Genomic DNA, 22,152 nt, shown 5'->3' with positions numbered 1-22,152 from the left:
CAAAACTAAACTTAACTCCCCTGACATGTTATTTGCAGGTTTTGTTACAGTAACCCCTCGTTTTAGGTCAAACACTAAGGAGTCGCCCTTGACTCAGTTCTTTTATGTTTATATCTAATTCTCCCACAGACGTTATCAGCTCTACCTTCAGTGTATTCAAAGTGTATTACTGTAATTGTCATTCATCTAGCTTGATCAGAGCCCTATTATTTATTGATTGAACTACTGCAGATCTTTTTAACTTGTCCCCTACTCACATACTTGGCTTGCCTTCATTTTTATTCTCAGCAGAGTAATTCTTTACAAGTCAAATTGTGTCTCTGCTCACTGTACTCCAGTGACAACCCTTTGACTAACAGTGAAGGCCCAAGTCTGTATAATGTCCTGAGCCTTATAAAGGTGTGCCTATACCTGTCTGACCTCACCTAGCAGACCTCCATTCGCTGAGCTAGCTGCACCGAACACTGCTGTCTCAAGCACTTTGCCATGGCACTTGGTACTGCTTAGAATGCTCTTACCTAGAAATTCATGTCTTGATTCTGTCATCTTCCATAAGTTTTACTTAAATGCTGGTGAAACCTACTTTTTGCTCTACATAAAATTGTAACCCATACCCAACACACTCAATTTCTGCTGCATGCTCTACTCTTTTTTTTTTTTTTCAAAGTGCTTATGACCCCATGGCATGCATCATTTATTACTTTTTATTATGTATTGGTTTTCTTCCCCCCACTAAAATTTAAGTCCTATTAAAGATTCAGTTTCTATATTGTTCACTGACATATTCTAAGAACCTAAAATGGTGTCTGCTATGCGAAAATAGTTAACTAAATATTTGTTGAGTGAATAAATCAATGGTAAGATTTAAGATTATTCTTTAGTTGAACAGTCAGTCTAATATCAGTTTCATTGCCATTGTTTTGTTTTTATATATTATTTTAGTATTGTTAGGATTTTTTTATAAAACTCATGATAAAAATTCACAATGAAATATAAAATAGTTTAGAGAAAAATCTATCCTGTATGTAAATGAAGTTGATAGTATACCAACAGAACAAACAGCCTTCAGTCTTAGGGGATAAGTAACTTCTGAAGACTATAAGAAAATAGAAAATTTACCTGCCCTACAGAGACAAGGAAAGAAGTATACTGTGGAACTTAAGACCCAAGCTGCTTGGATAGTGAGTGGTTATTGGGTTGAAATGAAGGCTACATTTGAGCTATACAAGGGTGAAGGTATGTGAGCCCTTTTAAGGTAAAGTTGTAAAGATGAGTTTGCTTTGGAGATGTTATGCTTATAACGGCTTATATCAACATGCTTAACTCTGGGTTCTGTCACAGAAAGAAAAGAGAAAAATCGTAAGTGTCAACCTAGGTATATTTGATCTAACATCTAGAGAAAGATTTGGTGACTTGTTCTACCAAGGAAAGAGTGAGTACAGAATCAGACACTGTACTAAAAAAGAGGTGGGAAGGAGACAGACAAGGAAGTGTTCAAAGAAATAGAACAAATGAAAGAATAGTTTCCAGATTGCTAGGGCCCACACCAGCACAGGGCTGACATGTTTTCTACAGCCTCTACTTATGCCTCACCCCCAAAGCCTTTTTTTTTTTTTTTAAGATATATTTATTTTATGTATATGAATACACTGTAACTGTCTTCAGACACAACAGAAAAGGGCGTCAGATCCCATTACAGATGGTTGTGAGCCACCATGTGGTTGCTAGGAATTGAACTCAGGACCTCTGGAAGAGCAATCAGTGCTCTTAACTGCTTAGCCATCTCTCCTGCCCTCCACCTCCAAAGCCTTTTTAAAAGGAGCCTCTGTATTAATATTTTATTTGTGCCTAGGTTTTTACAGATACTCTAGGCAGGGAGGTGGGGGATGTGGAACTGGAAATCAGGTATTCATTATTGATACCTTTTACTAGTAGGAGGAGTATTTTGCCGACATCTTACAAGAAGAAAAAGACTTCCTGATCCCACTGTACTGTTGACTGTTGTTGGTTTTGTTTACTTTACTTTTATTGCTTAGAATTGATTTTTGTTGCTTGTTCTTAGGTATTTGTATTTTAGACAGGGTCTTAAACAACCCCTTCGTATTTCATTTTTTCTATGTTGTTGAGGATGACCTTGAACTCCTGGTTTTCCTGCATCTACCTCCCAACGGCTAAGATTACAGGTCTGAGTGACCATGCCCAGCTTGAATTTCTAAATAACAATCTCTTAACCTGGTAGTTCACTGATGAAATATTAGGGCTTAGGGATTGGAGAATATCTGATAATTGTCTTTATGTCCATTCCCTCTGGCAATAGACCTTTATATTTTATACAAAATATATAAATATATATTTTTATATATAAACTGTGAAGGGCTCTTTGTAACCCAAGCTAAGCACCTGTACTTATTTCCTCTTTCTTCTTCTTCCTCTATCTCTAAAAAAAGAAAAGTCAAATCTTATTTATCTTTTACACATAATTTTAAGCATAGGCTGTTTCTGGTAAATTTAATATGATTAAAATAAGATGAACATTTTCTTTCTTATAAACTCTTATGTTAAAATGTGTTTTTCCTAAACAATTGCCAGTTATATAGCACAAAATTATAATGATTAAATTGATTGATATCTGCCTGGTGTTAAAATGAAAAATCATAACTCTGAGGAAAAGGGAGAGATAGAACAAGCACACAAGTATACAGTTTGAGAAGAATGCAAGTGATTAAAATGGCTGTGCCCTCAGGGGTTTAGTGTGGCATTGTGTGTTTGTCAAAAGTTTCCGTTGAAGTAACAGCTGCTGCTGCTGAAGTTGGGAATCCTAAGTTCACTTGCGGCTGTTTCCGCTGCTTATTAGAAGTGAGAAGCTCCCAGGGGGGCTCTGGTGGAGTAGAGTTAGCTCAGGGAAGGATATGACAGATAAACACAATAGCTTTGTGTTTGTGATCTTTAATCTACATTTAAGCACAGGCACAGTTATGTATAAATGTGCAGTTATCTTATAATTTATGTAGATTTTGGGCCTCAGTGTTTTTTAAGTTCTGTTGAGTTCTTTAAAGTTTTTCTCTAAAAGTTCTATTCTTTCTTAGCCATAAAAAATTATCTTACTAAACATTTACTGTATATCAACAGGCAATTAAATTATATACTAGCTACATGTCTCAATTCAGAATAGTGCTTATTCATACAATAGTACGTATGGTTAAATGCGATTTCTTTTTCTAATTTTAATTATACAGGATACCGTGATCAGTGGATACATGGATAAAACAGATGTAGTTTCAGTCCACAGACAGCTTTGACATCGAAAAGAATAAATTATTTCTTAGTAGAACCCTTAATTTAGAGCTTTAAATGCATAGTAACCTAAAAGATGGAGGTAATGAGCCTCTCACTATCATTAGGGAGAAAATACTTTAAAAAAGGGAAATAATGGGAATAGAAATGTTATTTAGTTTACTTATTGGTTGGTTTTTGAAATTTTATTTTTACTTTAGTTACGTGTGTGTGTGTGGGTATGTGCACATTTGAGTGGAGATGCCACAAGAGTCCAGAAGGAGGCTGTCAGATCCCTTGGTGCTAGAGTTACAGGCAGTTGTGAACCACCTGATGTGGGTGCTGAGAATCATATTCCAGAAGAGTAGCAAATATCTGAACTATTGTGTCATCTCACCAGCCCCTTCAGTTAATTTATTAAGGAGTTATCAGTACCCTACATAACTAGGTAGTCCTACTTTGGTGTTTAGAAGCTACACTACAAAGAGAAATGCCACAGTTCAAGTCCAGAATGTCACAGAGTTGAGATTGATCCTCTCTAATTTTGAAGAAGTAATGGGTGGCAGTAATAGAGAACTTTCAAGGCTAGTCCAAGTACCCAGTAAAGGAAATGGGTGGGAAATCTTGGGAGGTTCTGGAGAATACATGTGAAAGCAGAGTATAGTAGGACAGTGAAGAAATTTTTGGATCTAGCTGAAATGGTGGGAACCAGAAAAATAAGGACTAAATTATGGGCAATGTTGCATTGTAGTACTTTCTGTCGTCAAACGTGTGTCTGATTGGCAGCAAGAGACCTTCAAGATAGAATGTGTTAGCATTTCTGTTTTATTCCAATAACAGTAGAACAGGATGGAATTTGTGGTCATGAAGAGAAGCTATTTTAATGATCTGTGTCAAAAACTAAGTGGCCCTGAGCTAAAATAATAGTATTAAGGCAATTTAGGATAAACAATTTATAGGATCTGGTGACTAGTCTTATGCTCTAGGTAAGAGAGAAGAGTTGAGGGTTTGTGACTGGGAAAAACAGATTTGGTACAAGTTGTTGAATATCAGGAGGAAAAGGAAAACTAGGTAGGCAGCTTTTTGTTTTATCTGTCTGGTTGTTTATTACTTTACAGTACTGAGGAGTAAGCCCAGTGCTGAATTCTTAGCAAGCACTCTACCCTGAGCTCTTAAGAGTGAGGAACAGCTGGTGGTGGTGGTGCACGCCTTTAATCCCAGTACTTGGGAGGCAGAGGCAGGTGGATTTTTGAGTTTGAGGACAGCCAGGGCTACACAGAGAAACCCTGTCTCGAAAAACAAAAAAAAAAAAAAGAGTGAGGAAGAAGAACTTTTAATGCTTTGGATCTGAGTTACCTATGACCTGTCTGATTTCAAATCTCCCATAGAGATTTGGACTGTATAAGGAACTAAAGAAAAGACCCAGCTTGGAAGGACAGATTTGCTAGATTGCATTATGGGCATGTTGGCATACACTGGGAGAAAGAAGGCAAGCATAGAGCATACAAGATACTGATGAGAGGGAAAAACCACAAAGGAAGACAAGAGCCAGAAAAGTAAGTCCTTGAAAATTTAACTGTGTTCTCAGTGGTGGAAGAGTGCTGTTTCAGAGCAGTCAAATTTGGCTTTACAATGCAAATGAAAAATAAATATTGGGAAAGACTGAGATTTTGGTTCTTGAGGATTGCAAGTTAATGCTAATCATTGGCTTTCTCTCACCACCACCCCTTACTAGCTCACTGTATATAGTATATGAATTCATAGTTATGAAGGAATTTACAAGCTACTTCACAAAAGAAAGACTGGGGATTGTCATAAATTAACTACTTGTTTGTAGAAGTCAGTACTTTTTGCTAAATGGCTTGTTTTCCCAAATAATATTGGGCTTTTGCTTGCTTGCTTGCTTGCTTGCTTGCTTGCTTGCTTGCTTGTTTGTTTGTTTGTTTGTTTGTTTGTTTGAAAGAAACAGGGTTTCTCTGTCTCAAAACAGCCCTAGCTGTCCTGGAATTCACTCTGTAGACCAAGTTGAACTAACAGAGATTCACCTGTCTCTTCCTCCCAAGTGCTGGAATTCAAAGGCATGTGCCACCACTGCCTGTTGTTTTTTTTTTTGTTTTTTTTTTTTGCCTTTTTAAAAAACTTAGTTATTCACTGTTGTGGTACATGCCTGTGACCTCATCAATGGGAGGCTGAGACACAAGTTGGAAGCCAGCTGTGGTAATTAATCTCAGTTGTCAGTTTGACAAGATCTAGAATCACCTGGTGGTCTAGTGAATCTCGGCTGCTAGGCTCCAGTGGTTCCTGGTCACACACAGATAGTCCTAGTTAAACTCCGTCACAAACAAAACAAAAATATAAGGATGAGGGAAATGGGCTCATCCTGGGAGATTTGTCAGAAAGGGCAGGAGATGAGAGAGTGGGATGACAGTAATCTGTACTACATACATGTATGAAATTGTCTTAATAAAAGGTAGAATAAAAAGAAACAAATGAGACTGCTAAATAGTATATAAATAAAATTTTTGCTAAATGAAATGAAATACAAATTCTATAAAGAAAAATTATTTAAAAGTCACAAATTACTAAAATTGGCCCAATTACTGAAAAAGAAATACAGAGGGATTCATATATACTAAAGAAATAGAATTCCTTTTTAAAGATTTTTCTAGGGCAGGAGAGATGGCTCAGCAGTTAAGAGCACTGACTGCTCTTCCAGAGGTCCTGAGTTCAATTCCCAGCACCCACATGGTGGCTCACAACCATCTGTAATGGGATCTGATGTCGTCTTCTGGTGTATCTGAAGACAGCAACAGTGTACTCACATACATAAAATAAATCTTTTTTTAAAAAAAAAGATTTTTCTACAAGTAAAATTTCTGACCCACAAAGCCAAACCCAGATAACTGTCGAATTTGATCACATGTTTAAGGAAGGACACAATTTTTTCTCAATTCTTATGAGTCCAGTCTTATACCACTATCAAAACCACACAAAGATATCATAAGGAAACTCTAAATCAGTATTCCTATGTTAGTTACTTTTGTATCACAAAGCACCTAATAGAAACAGCTTAGAAAAAGAAATACTTATTTTGGCTCATGATTTTGGGGATGTTTCAGTCCATTACAATTCAGAGATGGCCCAGCAGGTCTGTCCCTGGTGGCTCTTCATGTGACATTAGACAGAAAGCAGAGAGGGAGGGCAGGCCTGGACTGAGATATGCATAACTTCCAGAAGCCTGCCCACAAGACCCCTTCCTCCTAAAGTCACACACAGCCTCCCAATACAGTGCCACCAGCTGGCTTCTGAGTGTTCAAACCATGGCCTCCAGGGATCATTTCACATCCAACCTACAATTCTTCATGAATGCAATTATAAAATTCTTACTTATGTAAAGTACTTGTTCTTTAAAGATACTACATTATTAATCCAGTTATTTCTAAAATAAAGACTCAGAGCCAGGCAGTGGTGGTGCACACCTTTAATCCCAGCACTTGGGAGGCAGAGGCAGGTGGATTTCTGAGTTTGAGGCCAGCCTGATCTACAAAGTGAGTTCCAGGACAGCCAGGGCTATACAGAGAAACCCTGTCTCAAAAAACAACAACAACAAAACAAAAACAATAAAGACTCAGCCTGATGTTTGAAACTAAATTACTTTGGCCATTAAGGAAGAAATAGAAAGAATCATGGACTTCTCAACTTGTTGCAAAAAATAGCATAAAAATTCACCACCTGTTTGTATTAAAAACTCAGCAAACTGAGAATAGAAAGAAATTTCTTTAGCTATAAAGTTTTTATAAAAAGCTATATATAAGAGAAGAAAAGGAAGGAAGGCAAATGGATTTAAAAAATAGTATATGCAATTGTAAAAAAAATGTATTTTATTTCCTAAGATTGGGAAGTGGGCAAAGATTTGCTGTCACCACTTACATTTAACATAATTCTGTAAGAGATCCTCTGAGAATCTATAATGTAAGAGAAAGGCATGTGAATTGCCAGGGAGAGAGCCAGGACAAACAAGATGTTGCAGAGGTAAAACACTTGCTGCCAAGCCTACCACAGAACCTGAGCTATAGACCCCTGGGACCCACAGGATTGAAGGAAAGAACCAACCAAGTTGTCCTCTTACCTCCTCATACAACTATATGTATATGTGTGTACAAATTCTAAGAAAGGAGGAAGTAAAACTATCTTTACTTACAGATGGTATGAACATGTATATTGAAAATTGACAGAAGCATGCAACATAAGCTTCTAAATTTAAGTGACCACAACAAATTTACACAATGTAATATGTTTATAAAAGTCACTTATATTTTCTAAACATATAATCAACAACTAGGAAAGCATTACCAAAAAAACTTAAGCCAAAATAAATTGAGAGATGGTATCAGTTTATATGGTGACTTAGTGTATTATAATAACCTGCTATGTGGATTCAGAACAATACTAATCAAAATCCCAACAGACTTCTTACTGAAATTGACATGTTTACTCTAAAATATATACCTACAATCAAAGGGCTAGAATAGCCAAAACAGTCTTGAAAAGAATGAAAGTGAAGGGTGTGTACCACTTTTTGTTAGGTTTGGTTTGATCTGGTCTGGTCTGTTCTGATCTGGTCTGGTTGAGACAGGCTCACAGTGTAGCCTTGGCTGGCCTGAAACTCATAAAGATCTGTCTGTTTCTACTTTCCAAGTATTGGGATTAATTGCATGTCTCACTATGCCCAGCCTACATTTAATTTTCCAAGAACAAAATTAAATCAACTTGTGGAATTGGAATGGTTTGGTCAGCAAAGTGCTTCCTATACAAAGTGCTTGCATAAAGACCTGGGTTCAATCCCTAGCACCCCTGTAAAAACCTGGGTGCGGCATGCACCTATATTCCCTGCACTGGGGAGGTGAAGACAGTCAGATCCCAGAGTCTCCATGGTGAAACTACTCTAGCCAAATTGGTGAGCCCTCGGTTCAGTGAGAAACCAAGTCTCAAAAAATTATGTAGAGAGATACATTAGAAAACAAAAGATCTCTACCTTTGGCCTCCCTCTGCACAAGCATGTGTACAGACACACACACCCAAAAAAAGAAGAAAAAATTAAATGAGTTTTGTAATTAAAGTAATTACAAGAAGTCATTAAATTTTAGTGATGAATGTCACTGGGATACATAGGGCAGCTCTGAAAATGACAGCCCATATGTTACTTACCTGTATCTTTTGAATGAAAGAATAATATGGTAGGATGAAGAAATGAGGCTGCTGCTATTTAATATATCCTCACTCTCAGTACATGTGTGCAGCCTCCAGACTCCACAAAGAAAATCAGCAGCAGCACAGCGCCTCTGCTTGCCTATGGATTGACGTTTTTGTAAAGCAGCCTCATAATTTTTTTTTTAGTACAGGTATTTTATTTTAAAATATGTTTTTAGACACTTAACCCTGGTAGGCCTGAAAAAATGTAGATTACTTCATGTCTCTTCAAAATTCTTTTCAGAGAAGGGAGTCAAGCTTGATTTGTGTTTTTGAGATAGGTAAAAGTAGTAAGGTTAGACGGAGGAGGAAATCACAACTCGGCTTTTAGTCCTTTGTTGATACCTCCTTAGCGTGTGCATTAGTCATAGGTCCCTTCCCTCTTGTCCGGAGAGGGACCAAAGGAATAGGAGGCATTTGCAGGTTTGTAAAGAGCAGTGCAAAGAAAAGGAAATAGCTGACACAGAAAAATGCTGCTAGTCCTCCAGTTTTACAGTTGTATTTTTAGATTAATACTTACTGGTTTATAGATATTTGGGGGGTTGGGGGATTTGTTTATATTTTGAGGCAGGGTTTTTGCATCTGTGGCTAGCCTAAGCTCACTTATGTAGGCTGTGTGTTCACTGTATAGGCCAAGCCACCCTTAAGCAGACAGCAGTCCTGCCTCCTCTGCCTCCAGCATGCATTACCCCACCCAGAAGTCTCTGGATATTAGGCCTCTTGTTTTTCTCCTTTATGTCATTATTTTTGATGTTGTAAATGTAATGCAGAGTTTCTAGCATTCAAAGTGGACCAGTTTTCAAAATCCATTGTTTTTAAAATGTTTTAGTGGAGGCCAGCAAGATGGTGTAACAGCAGGTAAAGGTGCCTGCAAGTTTGGTAACTCAAGTGTGAGCCCTGCAATCCATGTGGTGGTGGAAGAGAACCATCTCCCTCAAATTGTCCTCTGACCTCATGCACACAGATGTCAGCATGCACATAAACAAACAGACCAAATAAATAAACATAATTCTTTCAAAGATGCTGTGGTGGAAGTCATCTAGAAAAACCAATAGGCATTGTTAATGCTGATGCTGAGATGAAGAATTTCTCTTCTGCCATCTTAGGTGTAAATGAGATCATGTGAATTTTCCACCACTGGACAGAGAAAGTGAAGACAAGATGCAGTCTGTTGACACTGCTGTGAGGACTCATCAATGAGCAACTTCTTGAAGAGTTTAGATGGACAGTGGTCACAGTTTCTATACCAACTTCACACAGTAGCCAAGTCTAGAGGATCAAAAGACAAGATTCAGAGGCTTGTTTACAAAAGGTTTTGGAATGTCCCAGTGTCAGGGGTCTATAAAAAGTAAAAGGGGTGAAATCATTGGAGCACCTCCCCTCTACTAAGTAAAGTTCTGCTTGGTCAGTAAGGAAATTGATGTCAATTTATTTCTTCATCTGCTGTTAGGTCCTTTGCTTTTTTTTTTTTATTTTTATTTGTATAGAACTTGGGATACAAAGCATTTTTCACAAATCTCATTTTATTCTTACAGAAGATTTTAGGTAGGCAGGGCAAATACTATTATCCCTATTTCATGGGCACAGAAATAACTGTTGAGAGTGATAAGAGTACATTTTCATGAAGTGTTGGGTAGATGGCTCGGGTGGGTGAGAGCAGCTGGTGCACCTGAGTTGGAACCCTCAGCATCCATGTATAGAGTAGGGCATAGGCACACATGTACCTGTAACCTCAGCATTGTGGTAAGCAGAGGCAGAGTCCAGTGCCAGTGAGAGAGGCTGTCTCAAAGGAATAAGGTAGAGTGCTGGTGAGTAGGATCCCACATCCTCCCCACCCCCATAGATCTCCTGCACGTGTTTGTTTATGTGCAGCTGCACACACAGGCCTTGTTTGGCTCACTCAAAGCCTATTACCACAAACAGTAATATAAATTTTTAGGGCTAGAAAGAAGGCTCATCAGTTAAGAACACTTGCTGCCCTTGCAGAGGTCCAAAGTTCATTTCCCAGGACTCACATGGAGGGGCTCCAGGTCCAGAGAGATCTGACACCCTCTTCTGGCATCCATGGGCACATACACTCATATGCATAGACACATAATTTTAAATAAATAAAGTCTGAGAAATAACATTTTAAACTTCCATGAGAATTTCAGTTGTTTCGCACTTTAGATTCATACCTTCTCTTACACTTCTCATTTATAGCATTTTGACTACTAATAAATTGAAGAACCATTGTCTATCTGTGTGTGGCTTAAGGCACTAAAGTAACAGTTGTTTTATTTTCTAGGAGAAGATGATGTAAATTGGTTCATCAGTGACAAAGACATGGAGGTAAAATCAATTTTTTTAAAAAATCTAAATATTAGGCTAATACTGTCCTTTGATCTATATTTTTCCATTTTTTTCCACAGTATTTTTTTTTTTTTGGAGAAGTATAAGCTTTTTTAAAAGCTTTTTTAAAAAGTCTCATAGCTTAGAAAAGAAAGTTTGATTTTAGTATGTATGTAATTTAACTTTTCAGAAATGTAGCTCCACTTTGATTTTTGTCAGCTGATAAGTAGCTGCAATCCCTCTTCTGTTTCTGTTTCTTCTCTGCCTTCATGACTTCTGTTAGCCCTGATAGTCTAGTACTGCCAAGATCAACACCGGAAACTACTGGTTCTTCAGTGTAAGGAAATGGTCAGTCTATATTTAGAATGTGGCAGGTGCTTGTGTCAATTATTAGCCTTATTGTAACAAATACTTAAAAATAAAAAAAAATTAAAAGGTTGTTTTCAACTTGATAGTCAAGTTTTAAGATGTCACTAGACTGGAGATAACTGACAACCAATTCAAGAGAATAACAGGTAAAAAAAATAAAGCTTTTTCAAAAATTGAATTTACTTATTTATGTATGTATTTTTCTTTTTTGAGACAGGGTCTCCTACATAGCCTAGGCTGGCCTTGAACTGGTGATCCTCCTGCCCTGTCCTCCCAAGTGTTGGGATTATAAGCATGAACCACCATGCCTGACTTTAAAGACGGAATTCTGCCAAACAAGATAAGCGCATGGTTGGGATTTACATATTCCTCTTTAGGTATTTCATATGATGTACTTTGCTCGTGTTCTTTCATATGTAGTAGAATTTGACTAGAATAAGAGACAACTAGAATTGGGTCACTATGTTGCCAGTATTGGAAGAATATTGTCTCATACTCTTAGAAGTTATAATTAGTTTTATAGGTAATAAAGGTTGCCCTGTGCTTTTCAAAAGAAGGTTATATTTGATAGTTTATATTGTTTTGTAATGTTTTAAAGCACAAAATCATAAAAAATACCATTCCCTAAATAAAACTTTAAGCAAACTTCATTCAAAAAGATGTAGAAGTTAGCAACAGCTAAATGAAGCATATCAGTATTGCTGCTAGACCTGACCCCTTAGTGGAGACTGACAAGTGAAGGGGACACACGTGGGCAAGTGCCGAAGAAATAAGCTATCCTTGTGCCCACCTTCTCAGGAATAGAGTCTGCTTCTGGATGTTAGGTTGGATATGGATGTCTGTTCCTTCTTTTCTTGTACCAAAGTAATGGAACTGACTTAAAATTTAATGTGTCTTACTCAGTAGTTTTAAGAAGAAGAATAGGTAGGTTTCCTTAAACTGACTGAAATAATTTTAATTCTTGATTATTTTTTCCTTCTACCCGTAGGCCAAGATAGATAATAACAAATCATCTGGAAGGTGGAACAACCGATACTATTCAGCTAACAAAAATGTCACTTGTAGAAATTGTGATAAACGTGGCCATTTGTCAAAAAACTGCCCCTTACCACAAGTACGTAAGATGCATGATGCTTCTTCCTGTGTTGAAGTCAGACTGTTAGGCCTGGAGCCCTGGGTCTTAGACTCAGCTCTTGTTAAAGCATGTTGGATTATATAGGTAGCTCACCCTGGCATGGGTGCAGTGTGTCTGCAAACCCTGGGCCCCATTTCAGCTTCCCCTTATGAGCTGGATGACTAAGCTGATACTTCATACTCTGTGCCTAGATTTTCTCATCCACAAGATGAGAAGACTAGGTGAAATGATTTCCTTTTGAAACTTTCTCCTCTGTAGACAGCGCATTTCATTGTGCGATAATTCTCACTGTTAGAGATTTGTAGTTCTTTTCATTTATATGTGTGTAGTAATGGCAAAGCAAGCATGTCTGTTTGAAACCAATAGAACTGAAGTTCTACATTATGGTATGTATGGCTATGTACACACAGTCCTTTCATTACCTCGTACCTCCTAAGCAGCTCTTTGTAGGCATACAACTGCTTCTCTGTTGTTCCTCCTGTAACTTGATATCCAGACATCCTCATCCTTTTATCCTAGATATTTCTACTCTACGACTATTCCTCTGTAAGATAACATATGCTAAGGCATATATCCAGACTTAAGACTTTGTGGCAGCAACATACTGAGAGAGGTGTTCAAGCTCTGAGTCCAGACATTTGTCTGATTTTATAATTCTGCTCAGGATTGGACCTTCACTGAGTTTCAAGTTAGAAATACCTTTTTATATAGAAAAGGAAAACCAGTGTTCTACCACTTGAGACTGATAACGCTTTGCTAAAGAGAGTTTGTGTTTGTCTGCCATATAGAAAGTCCGGCCCTGCTGCCTCTGCTCGGAGAGAGGACACCTCCAGTATGGCTGTCCAGCCCGTTACTGCTTAGACTGCTCTTTGCCCATGTCTTCCACCCACAGATGTTTTGAAAGATCTTCCTGGAGAAAACGATGTGACCGATGTGATATGATAGGCCACTATGCTGACGTAAGTATTTTTAATGCAACTAATTTGTCAAGACCTTGGACAGTGTAACAATTTATAACCATCAGCCATCCTACTTGAAAGAACATTTATTGGTAGGCTTGTTTGTTGTTCTTTGAAACAGGCTGCCCTCAAGCTCAGGGATACACCTGTCTCTGCCTCCTGAGTGCTGGGATTCAAGGTGTGTGCCACCACAGCTGGCTTTGGAAGAATGTACACTTACATGTTTTATACAAATGTACATGTGAAAACTGGTTGGTGATTTTATATTAAGAAAGTACCAATCGGGCAGTGGTGGCGCACTCCTTTAATCCCAGCACTTGGGATTTCTGGGTTTGAGGCCAGCCTGGTCTACAGAGTGAGTCCCAGGACAGCCAGGGATACACAGAGAAACCCTGTCTTGAAAAACAAAACAAAAAGAAAGAAAGAAAGCGAGAAAGAAGGAAAGAAAGAAAAGAAAGTACAAGTAATTTAGAAAACATTTTAGTTACTTACAGCATAATCAAAATGATGCATTAGACCTGCCCCCTCTTGTTGTAAATATGTGTGGGGTTGAAAGATTATCAGTTCTAACCACAATTTCAGAGTCCAGGAAGGTTTCCTGCAGTCAGTTTACTCCTGACCCTAATGGATGTGTCACTAAGGGTCTGTCACTTTAGCTCTTAGTCACATTCATTTCTACAGGGTGACAGGTATCTATTTTGTACTTATGAACTAATCATTGCTAAGACATTCCACACTCTTACCTAGTGCCAACCCTCATTTCAGGTCAGTCAGTCCTCAATATCTTCTCAGTGCTGAGGTTCCAGGCTTGTGCCAGAAGCCCAGACCAACCCACTACCCCACATGTACTTCTGAACTGTTGGAATCCATTTTTTCTTTACTTGCTGGGACTCTTCAAGGCTCCCCCTCCCCTCTATATAGAAGCCTTCAGTTCACACTCATGATCTATAGGGATAACTGTCTTCCACCTGTCTAGCTAGTATCATCTTCTCACCCACTACTACACTTTCTGTCCTTTCACAGAAGGCTTTGGAACCTTGTTGAATATTGAGACTTTTAACATTTTATAAGTTTAAAAATCAAGTGGAGCCAGCAAGATGTGTCTGTGGATAAAAGCACTTGCACACCAAACCTGATCCATGAGTTCGATCCCCAGAATTCACGTGGTAGAACAAGAGAACAGACTCTCACAGGCTGTCCTCTGACCTCCATACCACAGCATGCACTCACACACACACGTTGAATAAATAGGTTTTAAACTTTAAGTAGATCAACAATGTTTAACTTTCTCTTCCCATGGCCATCCTTGGACGTCTGTTTTGCCAGAACTAGATATATACATGCAAAGAAAATTCATAGTAAAAAACCGATGAGTTGTGTTCAAATTCTTGCTATGTTTGAGATACCTCATCAGTTACCAACAATGCAAAAACATTTGACTGAAATCCCTGTTTATTATAAAGTGCAGGACAGAGGGTAAGGCCTGAGTCAGCCTACACCAGTGGTTATTCCCCTCCAAATGACAAGGCTACAGAAAAAATAGGAAAATATTTCCCATCCTGAAATCGCCAAAGACTCTGTCCTCTTCCCAAAAACTCTTAAATCAAGAGTCCTGTTATGTATTTCAGTCTGGCCTTGAACTCCCAATCCTCCTGCCTCTTGAATGCTGGGATAACTTATGCACATTATGGACATTCTATATCTGGTTTGAATAGCTTTCTTCTTTTGCTTTTAGATAGGGTCTTACTGTGTAGACTCAGAGATACAAAATTGTATTTGAGAAAGTTTAGCTGTTCTGAACTGTTTTTTTCTCCTTGCTCAGTCTGTTCCTATCTTGAAAGGTTACAATGATCTATTAGAATCTGAATTGTTTTGGTACCGATGTGAAAGAACCATTCACGGTATAAAGAATCTCAAACACTTTCATCATACTTGTTACCATCCTGCACAGTCTGTGATTATTAACTCTGGACTTTCATGAACAGTTCCCACTTTGCTCTTTTCTCTATTTTCAGTAGGCAGCTAATCAATCATTCTTGTTTGGTTGGGTTTTGTTGTTGTTGTTTGTATTTCTGTGTTAGTGTCTGACAAGATATGCAGCTTGCTGTGTATACCATCATAGCCTTCTGCCTCCTAAATGCTGGGATTAGGCATGTGCAGCCAAGCCTTTCTAAGCATGTCTCAGTTTACATCAATCCAGATTTGTGTGACTTTGTCTCAGAGTCAAAACTCAGGCTCAAACAGTCTGCACATGGGCTCTGTATGCTCTGACTTCTTGACCATAGTAATCTCTGTAGCTTACTTAAATAGATGATTTCCTTGAAAGACCAAATAAACCTCCTCTGTAGCCTCTGTCACTTTTCCACTTAGTTACCCACAAGAACTTACTTCCTTATCTTTATACATCTCCCCAAATGTCTCCTTTACCCACCCTGGTTAAAACAGCACATCTTTACACTCTCAACTTTCCCTGCCATCTTTTCTAATTTTTCTCCTTTTTTCCCAAAGATAGATGTATGTATGTATGTATGTATGTATGTATGTATGTATGTATGTATATGAGCGCACTGTAACTGCTGTCAGACACACCAGAAGTGGGCATCAGATCCTGTTTCAGATAGTTGTGAGCCACCATGTGGTTGCTGCTAAGAATTGAACTTATGACCTCTGGAAGAGCAGTCAGTACTCCTAACCCCTGAGCCATCTGTCCAGCCCTATTTTTCCTCATTAACACTTACATCTTACATTGAATTGATGTTTCTGTCCTCTACTTTGAACATAAGTTACATGTGTTTTAGCATACTCATCATAGTAACTGTAGTCTCTAGGACAATGCCGTATGTACCATTGGAGTTCAATAGGACTTTGAATAATGAATTAAAAAATGAGTTGGGTATACTATGCACCCAGGCTCCAGTTACATGAGTTGGACAGTTGTCAGAATTGCACCTAAGCATGCCTGCTTGGACATTCTCAGCCTGGGTGGTAATCAGGTAAACTTACTAATTTTTCTAGTTCTGTTTAAAATCATTTCAGCAGACTTTCCAGAAATCAACGTACCTGCAGCATACCCAAACTAAAGGGACATTTCTAAGGCAAAGGCATTCTGTCCTCCTGACTTTCTCCGGGTTTTAGTAATCAGCTTTAGGTCTTGTGTTATTTTTAAAAAATATTTACCTTGTTACCAATATTCTTCCTAAATACTTGTGTTTTAAATAAATGCTGTCTTTCAGTCCTTTAGTTTGGGCCTGCCAACTGTTGGGTTCTATTAGGAAGACTCTTAACGACTGACTCTGTGCTGAGATATATGCACTATGTCATTTTTCCTGTTAACTTATTTGAAAATAAGACAGACTACTGACATTGAGACTGATTTAATGATGATTACAAAATAACAGAAAACAAGTACAACTTAAAATGTAGTAACCTCCGTGCAAGGGTTCGGAGGTGAAGATCCCCCTCTCCCTCTCTGATCTTCTGTTTCTTGTTTTAGTCATCATTGTTGTTGCTACAGAATAGTTTGGATATATATTGATAAGGAAGGAAAGGGTTTATTTTAAAACACATGAGATGTGTCCATGAGTAGAAGTATTTGCCACCAAGCCTGGCAACCTGAGTTCAATTCCCTGCTCCCATACGGAAGAAGGAGAGAACCAATTCTTGAAAGTTATGACTTATACACACACACTTGTGGTGGCATGGGCACACCCACACATGTACAATAAATAAATAAATGTAATAAAATAATTTAAATTATCCAAAGTGTTCCAGAATTACATATTGATTGATTGATTGATTGATTTAAATAAATATGTGGTCCTCTTGATGATCATCACACCAATTTGGAGAATAAAGAGGAAAATGAGACTCACTATAGATATATTTTTATCTCCTATTCACATTTGTTATTTAATATTAGAGCCAAGAGGCATGACTAGGATAGACTGACTTACTTACTTAAAGATAGTCATTGAATGGACTTGTGAGTGCTTCTTTATTTGAAAAGCCCAAGATACTTATAAGAAAGTTAAGTTGACGTCTGCACTTTATTTTTGTTAGTCCTAATTAATTTAGGGATCAGAGGTATGGCCACATGTGCTGTGATATGTGAGTGGAGGTCAAAGGACAGCTATGGGGAGTGGCTTTGCGCCTTCCACCTTGTTGAGGGGAATCTCCCATGCTGCTGCTGCTGCTCATATCCCAGGCTGACTGACCCTTCAGTGGGATTCTGTCTCCTCCCTGCATCTTACCGCAGAAATTGCCCTACTTTGATTCTGTGTTGCTGTAAGAAAAACTGACCAAAACTGACTTGGGGCCATTTTCTCAGTTGAGATCCCCTCCTCCCAGATAACTTGAGCATATATCAAGTTGACCAACAATGACTAGCACAGCATGCTCAGACTGAAGACACATGCCATCGCATCTAGCTTTTTAGATAGGCCTTCGAATCGAATCCGGTCCTCAGGCCTGTTCAGCTAGCATGTTTACCTACTGCACCATCTGCCCAGCCCTGCTTCTGTCCTCATGATCATTTTAGTGAAACTCGTTTATGTGTTCATTGTTAAAAGAATAAATCCCAAGCTAAGAATTAATCATTCTTTGAAACTATTCCTAAACCACTTAACTAATAAATAAATATCTGAACTTTTTGGCATTGTGTATACGTGTTCTACATTTTAAATTGAAGCTATATACTTTAACACGTTTAAACTTTGAAGGAGAATCTAGCCTTGTTTTGAAACTGTGTTAAAGTTTCCTTTTTCAACATCTCTAACCTGAAGAATTCTTCCACCTTCTCAAGCTGTCTTAGAGCACATGTCCCTAGTAGTGAGCCTAGTAGCTTAATGGAAGGATTTCTTTGTTGAAACTAAGGATATGCTAGTAGGGGTTAGAAACAGCTCTTTCTCAAGAAGGGATATTGTCCTCCCCTGAGTCTTCAGTGTCATTGAGAATTATGTGGTCCTTAGAAATGGACTTACTCTTAGTTCAGTCCTATGTGAGACTGTGACAAAGTAGATTGGTACCAGAAATGTGATTGTCAGACTCATTGAACACCTTACCTTTTTTTAAAATTCAGTTGTAAACGTCTGTATAGACTTTGATTTAATTCTTAGATATCTAATAAGGACAAATTCTGATACAATTCATTGGTGAAATCAAGGAAGTCAGATCCACATTAGTGCCCCGTGAGGCTACAATAATTAAATACTGCAAACCAAAGTCAACTCTCCTAAACTTCATTGATTCCAGATAGGTTCTGAACTGGATTTTGCAATTTCCTTCAAACCATACAGTTATATACTAATTAATTCATTTAAACATGTAGTTGTGTCCAACCTTTTGTCATTGCAACACACCATGTAACCTAGAGTCCACATTGCATCCTCCAGTATCGCTATCATCTATAGAGTGCAGATTTCAGAACCATTGTCATCTGTACAGTCCACAGTCCAGAACTACAAAATCCAAGTAAAAAACAAACAAGCAAAAACCCCCTCAGTGTATAAGGAATTTTACAGTTTTGTATTAGGTCACATTCATTCACTGTCTTTGGTCACATGGGGTATGTAGGCTACATGCTAGACACACCTGAAAGTGTACATAATTTCTCTTGAGAAAACTAAAATATCTGCAGAATAATTTTGTTTGAGTTAAAAAATGGATGTGGTTCTGTGTAATTTGTGTATGTGCTTGTTTATATGTATTATTTTACCCTATTAAAAATAGGATAAAAGATTACCTACCAGGTTATTAGCCTTGATTTTCCTCTGCACACAAAGAATAGAGACAGGCTGAGAGATGTAATTAGTTTCCCTCTACTTTTTTATCATAATTCAGTTTTTTTTTTTTTTTTTAAGAGAGAAAAGGATAATTATTTCTGGAAGACTTCTGTTTAAAACTAGGCTTGATATCATAACCTGTAATCTCAGCTACTCAGGAGACTGAAGCAGAAGGACCACCAAGTTCAAGGCCAGCCTGGGCAGCTTAGTGAGAGCCTGTCTCCTAGGAATACACCCGTTAGGATTGCTGATACGGCTCAGTGACAGGCCACTTACCCAGGCTGTGTGGTGGTGGTGGTATGTCAGGATTCATAGATGCATTTTTATTTCTGTTGTTCTTTATTTCCTTTTTTATAGTGACTTGTATTTATTTTTTATTTACTTTATGTATTCAAGGTGTGATGTACCCTATTCCATTACTTACAAGTATTATATGTCATACATTCTTTGGGAATAGTATAGTCAGTAACAGGTTTTAGTACTGTTGAGTGGTTTTTAGCCATTCTAATACCTGCATAGTATCACTCTTTTTGTGGTTCTAGTTTGTGTCTGTCCAGTGACTAACCCTGCTGAATATCCTTTTGTGTGCTCATTTTTATTCTTGTGCGGTCTTTGGTGAAGTGTCTAGATCCCTTCCCATTTTTAATTGTGGTCCTTATTTTCTCATTATTTCAGATATAATTCTTTTATTGCCTATATGATTCAGAAGTATTTTTTTTGCAATCAACAGCTCATTTGTAAATTTGAAGTACAACTTGTCAGTCTTTTATGGCTTATATTTTTGGTACCATTTCTAAGAATTCTTTTCCAGCCTTGGAGCATAAAAATTTTGTCCTGTATATTCTTCCAAACATCTTGTAGTTTTATGTTTCATATACTGATTGATGGTCCATTTTGAGGTGGTCTTTACATAGGTGTGAGTTGGTTTTCATCATTCATTAAAGCCATCCTTTGTGTCTTTGTTAAAGATTACATAACCACACTTACATGGATTGGTGCCTGGACTTTATGCCATGGTGCTGATTTATGCATTTGCCCCGGTACTGATACCCAACTCTTAATTACTGTGTCCCCACAATCAGTCATAAATCCAGATAGTGAGTGTAGTTTAAAAATTTTTTAAGTTTTTTAAGGTGTTTGTCTGTTTTCTCTATTTTCTTTCTCTTTCCAAATGATTATAAGTTAGCTCATTTACCTGTGATAAATCCTGATTGGATTTTGATTGTTGATGACCATAGGGACAGTTAACTCTACTATATTGAGTGTTCTAACCCAAAAATACAACATATTTTTTGCTACTTATTCTCTGCTTCTTTGCTTTATGTTGCAAGAATTTTGAAGATTTCAATATGTACATGTTCTTCATATTTAGATTTACACATTTTTATTGGAATTATACCAGTTTTTTTTTTACCAGAATGCTTTTCAGTCATTTATTGCTTATATATAGAAAATACTTTATTAAATATCTGTAGTACTTCAGTGTTGCAACTATATTAACTTATTTTTTGGTTGCCTGTATTTTCTATATTTAAAATGAATGTTCAGTACTTTTATAATAATGGTTTGTGTGTGTGTGTGTGTGCGCGCGCGTGCGTGTGCGAGCGTACATCTGTGGGGGTGTCACACACACGCACATACATGTGTAGACCCCAGAGTTCAATGTCAGGTGTCTTCTTCAACCACTTTTCCTCATTTTTTGAGACAGGATCTCTGACTGAAGCTAGAGCTTCCTGGTTTGGCTGGCCAGCAAGCTCTGAAGATCCTCTTGCCCCGCCTCCCAACACTAGAATTACAGGCGTGCGCCACCACAGCCTGCACATGAGCACCAGGGTCCAGACTCAGGCAGGTCCTCATGTGTTTCACTGACTGAGCATCTCCTTACTCCTTATCATGATTCTTTTAAAGATGAGCTTTTAAATTACAGCTGTGACAGCATCAGATAGCACAACTCTGGACCCAGAGTCTATCTAAAATACCCTGGATCCTATCAGCATCTTGAGGAAAAAAAGAAAAGGTAATTCCAAAGAAGAATTAATTCCATGATACTTATATAACTAGAACTGAATGATAAAACATAATCATGAGTAGAAGTAGCTTCAAGTAGTTACCCAGAGAAATAATTTGTATCATTGTGTATTTGTCATTTGAGATAGTACTTATATTTTTATATATGTAAATATAAAAAAGTGTCAGTGTCAGCACTCAGAAACTCACTGTTCATCAGGCACTATCAAAGTACTGGGGACAGAATTAAGTAAGACTATCAACCTAAATTTTTATTATGATTCCGGTATAGGAAGGTTAGTATTTAAGAAAGGAAGCCTGTAGACAATGCGATGACTTAACAAGTAATGACGCTTGCCACTGAGCCTTATGATGTGAGTTTAGTCCTCAGAATCTACATGATAGAAGGAAAAAACAATTGCAGCAAGTTGTCCTTGGACCTCCACATGCAGGTCACTTAGAGGTGCACACACACAACATAAATGAATGTAAAAGGTTGTTTAAAAAGAAATGGAGACAGGCTGGAGAGATGTCTCAGCAGTTAAGAGCACTGACTGCTCTTCCAGAGGTCCTGAGTTCAATTCCCAGCAACCATACATCTGCAATAGGATCTGATGCCCTCTTCTGGTGTGTCTGAAAACAGCTACAGTGTACTCATCTTTGAAAGAAAGAAAGAGGGGGAGAGGGGGAGAGAAAGGGAGAGGAAGAGTGGGAGAGAGAGAAGAGGGAGGGAGGAAAGGAAAGGAAAAAGGAAGGAAAGGAAAGAAAAGAAATGGAGGCAATGGAGAGATGGTGCGGTGGTTAAGAAAGAGTACTTGCATGGCAGAAGACCCAAATTCAGTTCTCAGCACCCACGTGGTGGTTCAAAACGTCTGTAACTGCAGCTCTGGGGAGCATCAGACACTAGCTATAAACAGTACACAATGAATGTAATGTAAAAATAATTTTAACTAAAAGAAAAGAAGCGGAGGTTCTGGCACATGTAATTGCAGCGTTCAGGAACCTAAGCCTGGCACATGTAGCCAGGCTGGGCTACACAGTGAGAGCA

The 22,152-nt window shown here is 38.0% G+C and overlaps 1 protein-coding gene across 3 annotated transcripts in view; it reads left to right on the top strand.

Annotated features, from left to right (window-relative positions):
• Zcchc7 (zinc finger CCHC-type containing 7) overlaps window positions 1-22,152 on the top strand; it is a 185,448-nt gene that overhangs the window by 133,465 nt on the left and 29,831 nt on the right. For all 3 annotated transcript variants that reach the window (XM_034501911.2, XM_034501910.2, XM_034501912.2), the window contains exons 3-5: window positions 10,811-10,854; window positions 12,212-12,337; window positions 13,147-13,317. In XM_034501911.2, coding sequence (XP_034357802.1) covers window positions 10,811-10,854; window positions 12,212-12,337; window positions 13,147-13,317 — 341 coding nt within the window. The remainder of the gene's footprint in view (window positions 1-10,810; window positions 10,855-12,211; window positions 12,338-13,146; window positions 13,318-22,152) is intronic.

This window comes from Arvicanthis niloticus, chromosome 5, assembly GCF_011762505.2.
Source record: "Arvicanthis niloticus isolate mArvNil1 chromosome 5, mArvNil1.pat.X, whole genome shotgun sequence".
NCBI lineage: Eukaryota > Metazoa > Chordata > Mammalia > Rodentia > Muridae > Arvicanthis > Arvicanthis niloticus.
The sequence above is the reverse complement of the archived record's forward strand: the minus strand, read 5'-3'. Positions and strand labels throughout refer to the sequence as shown.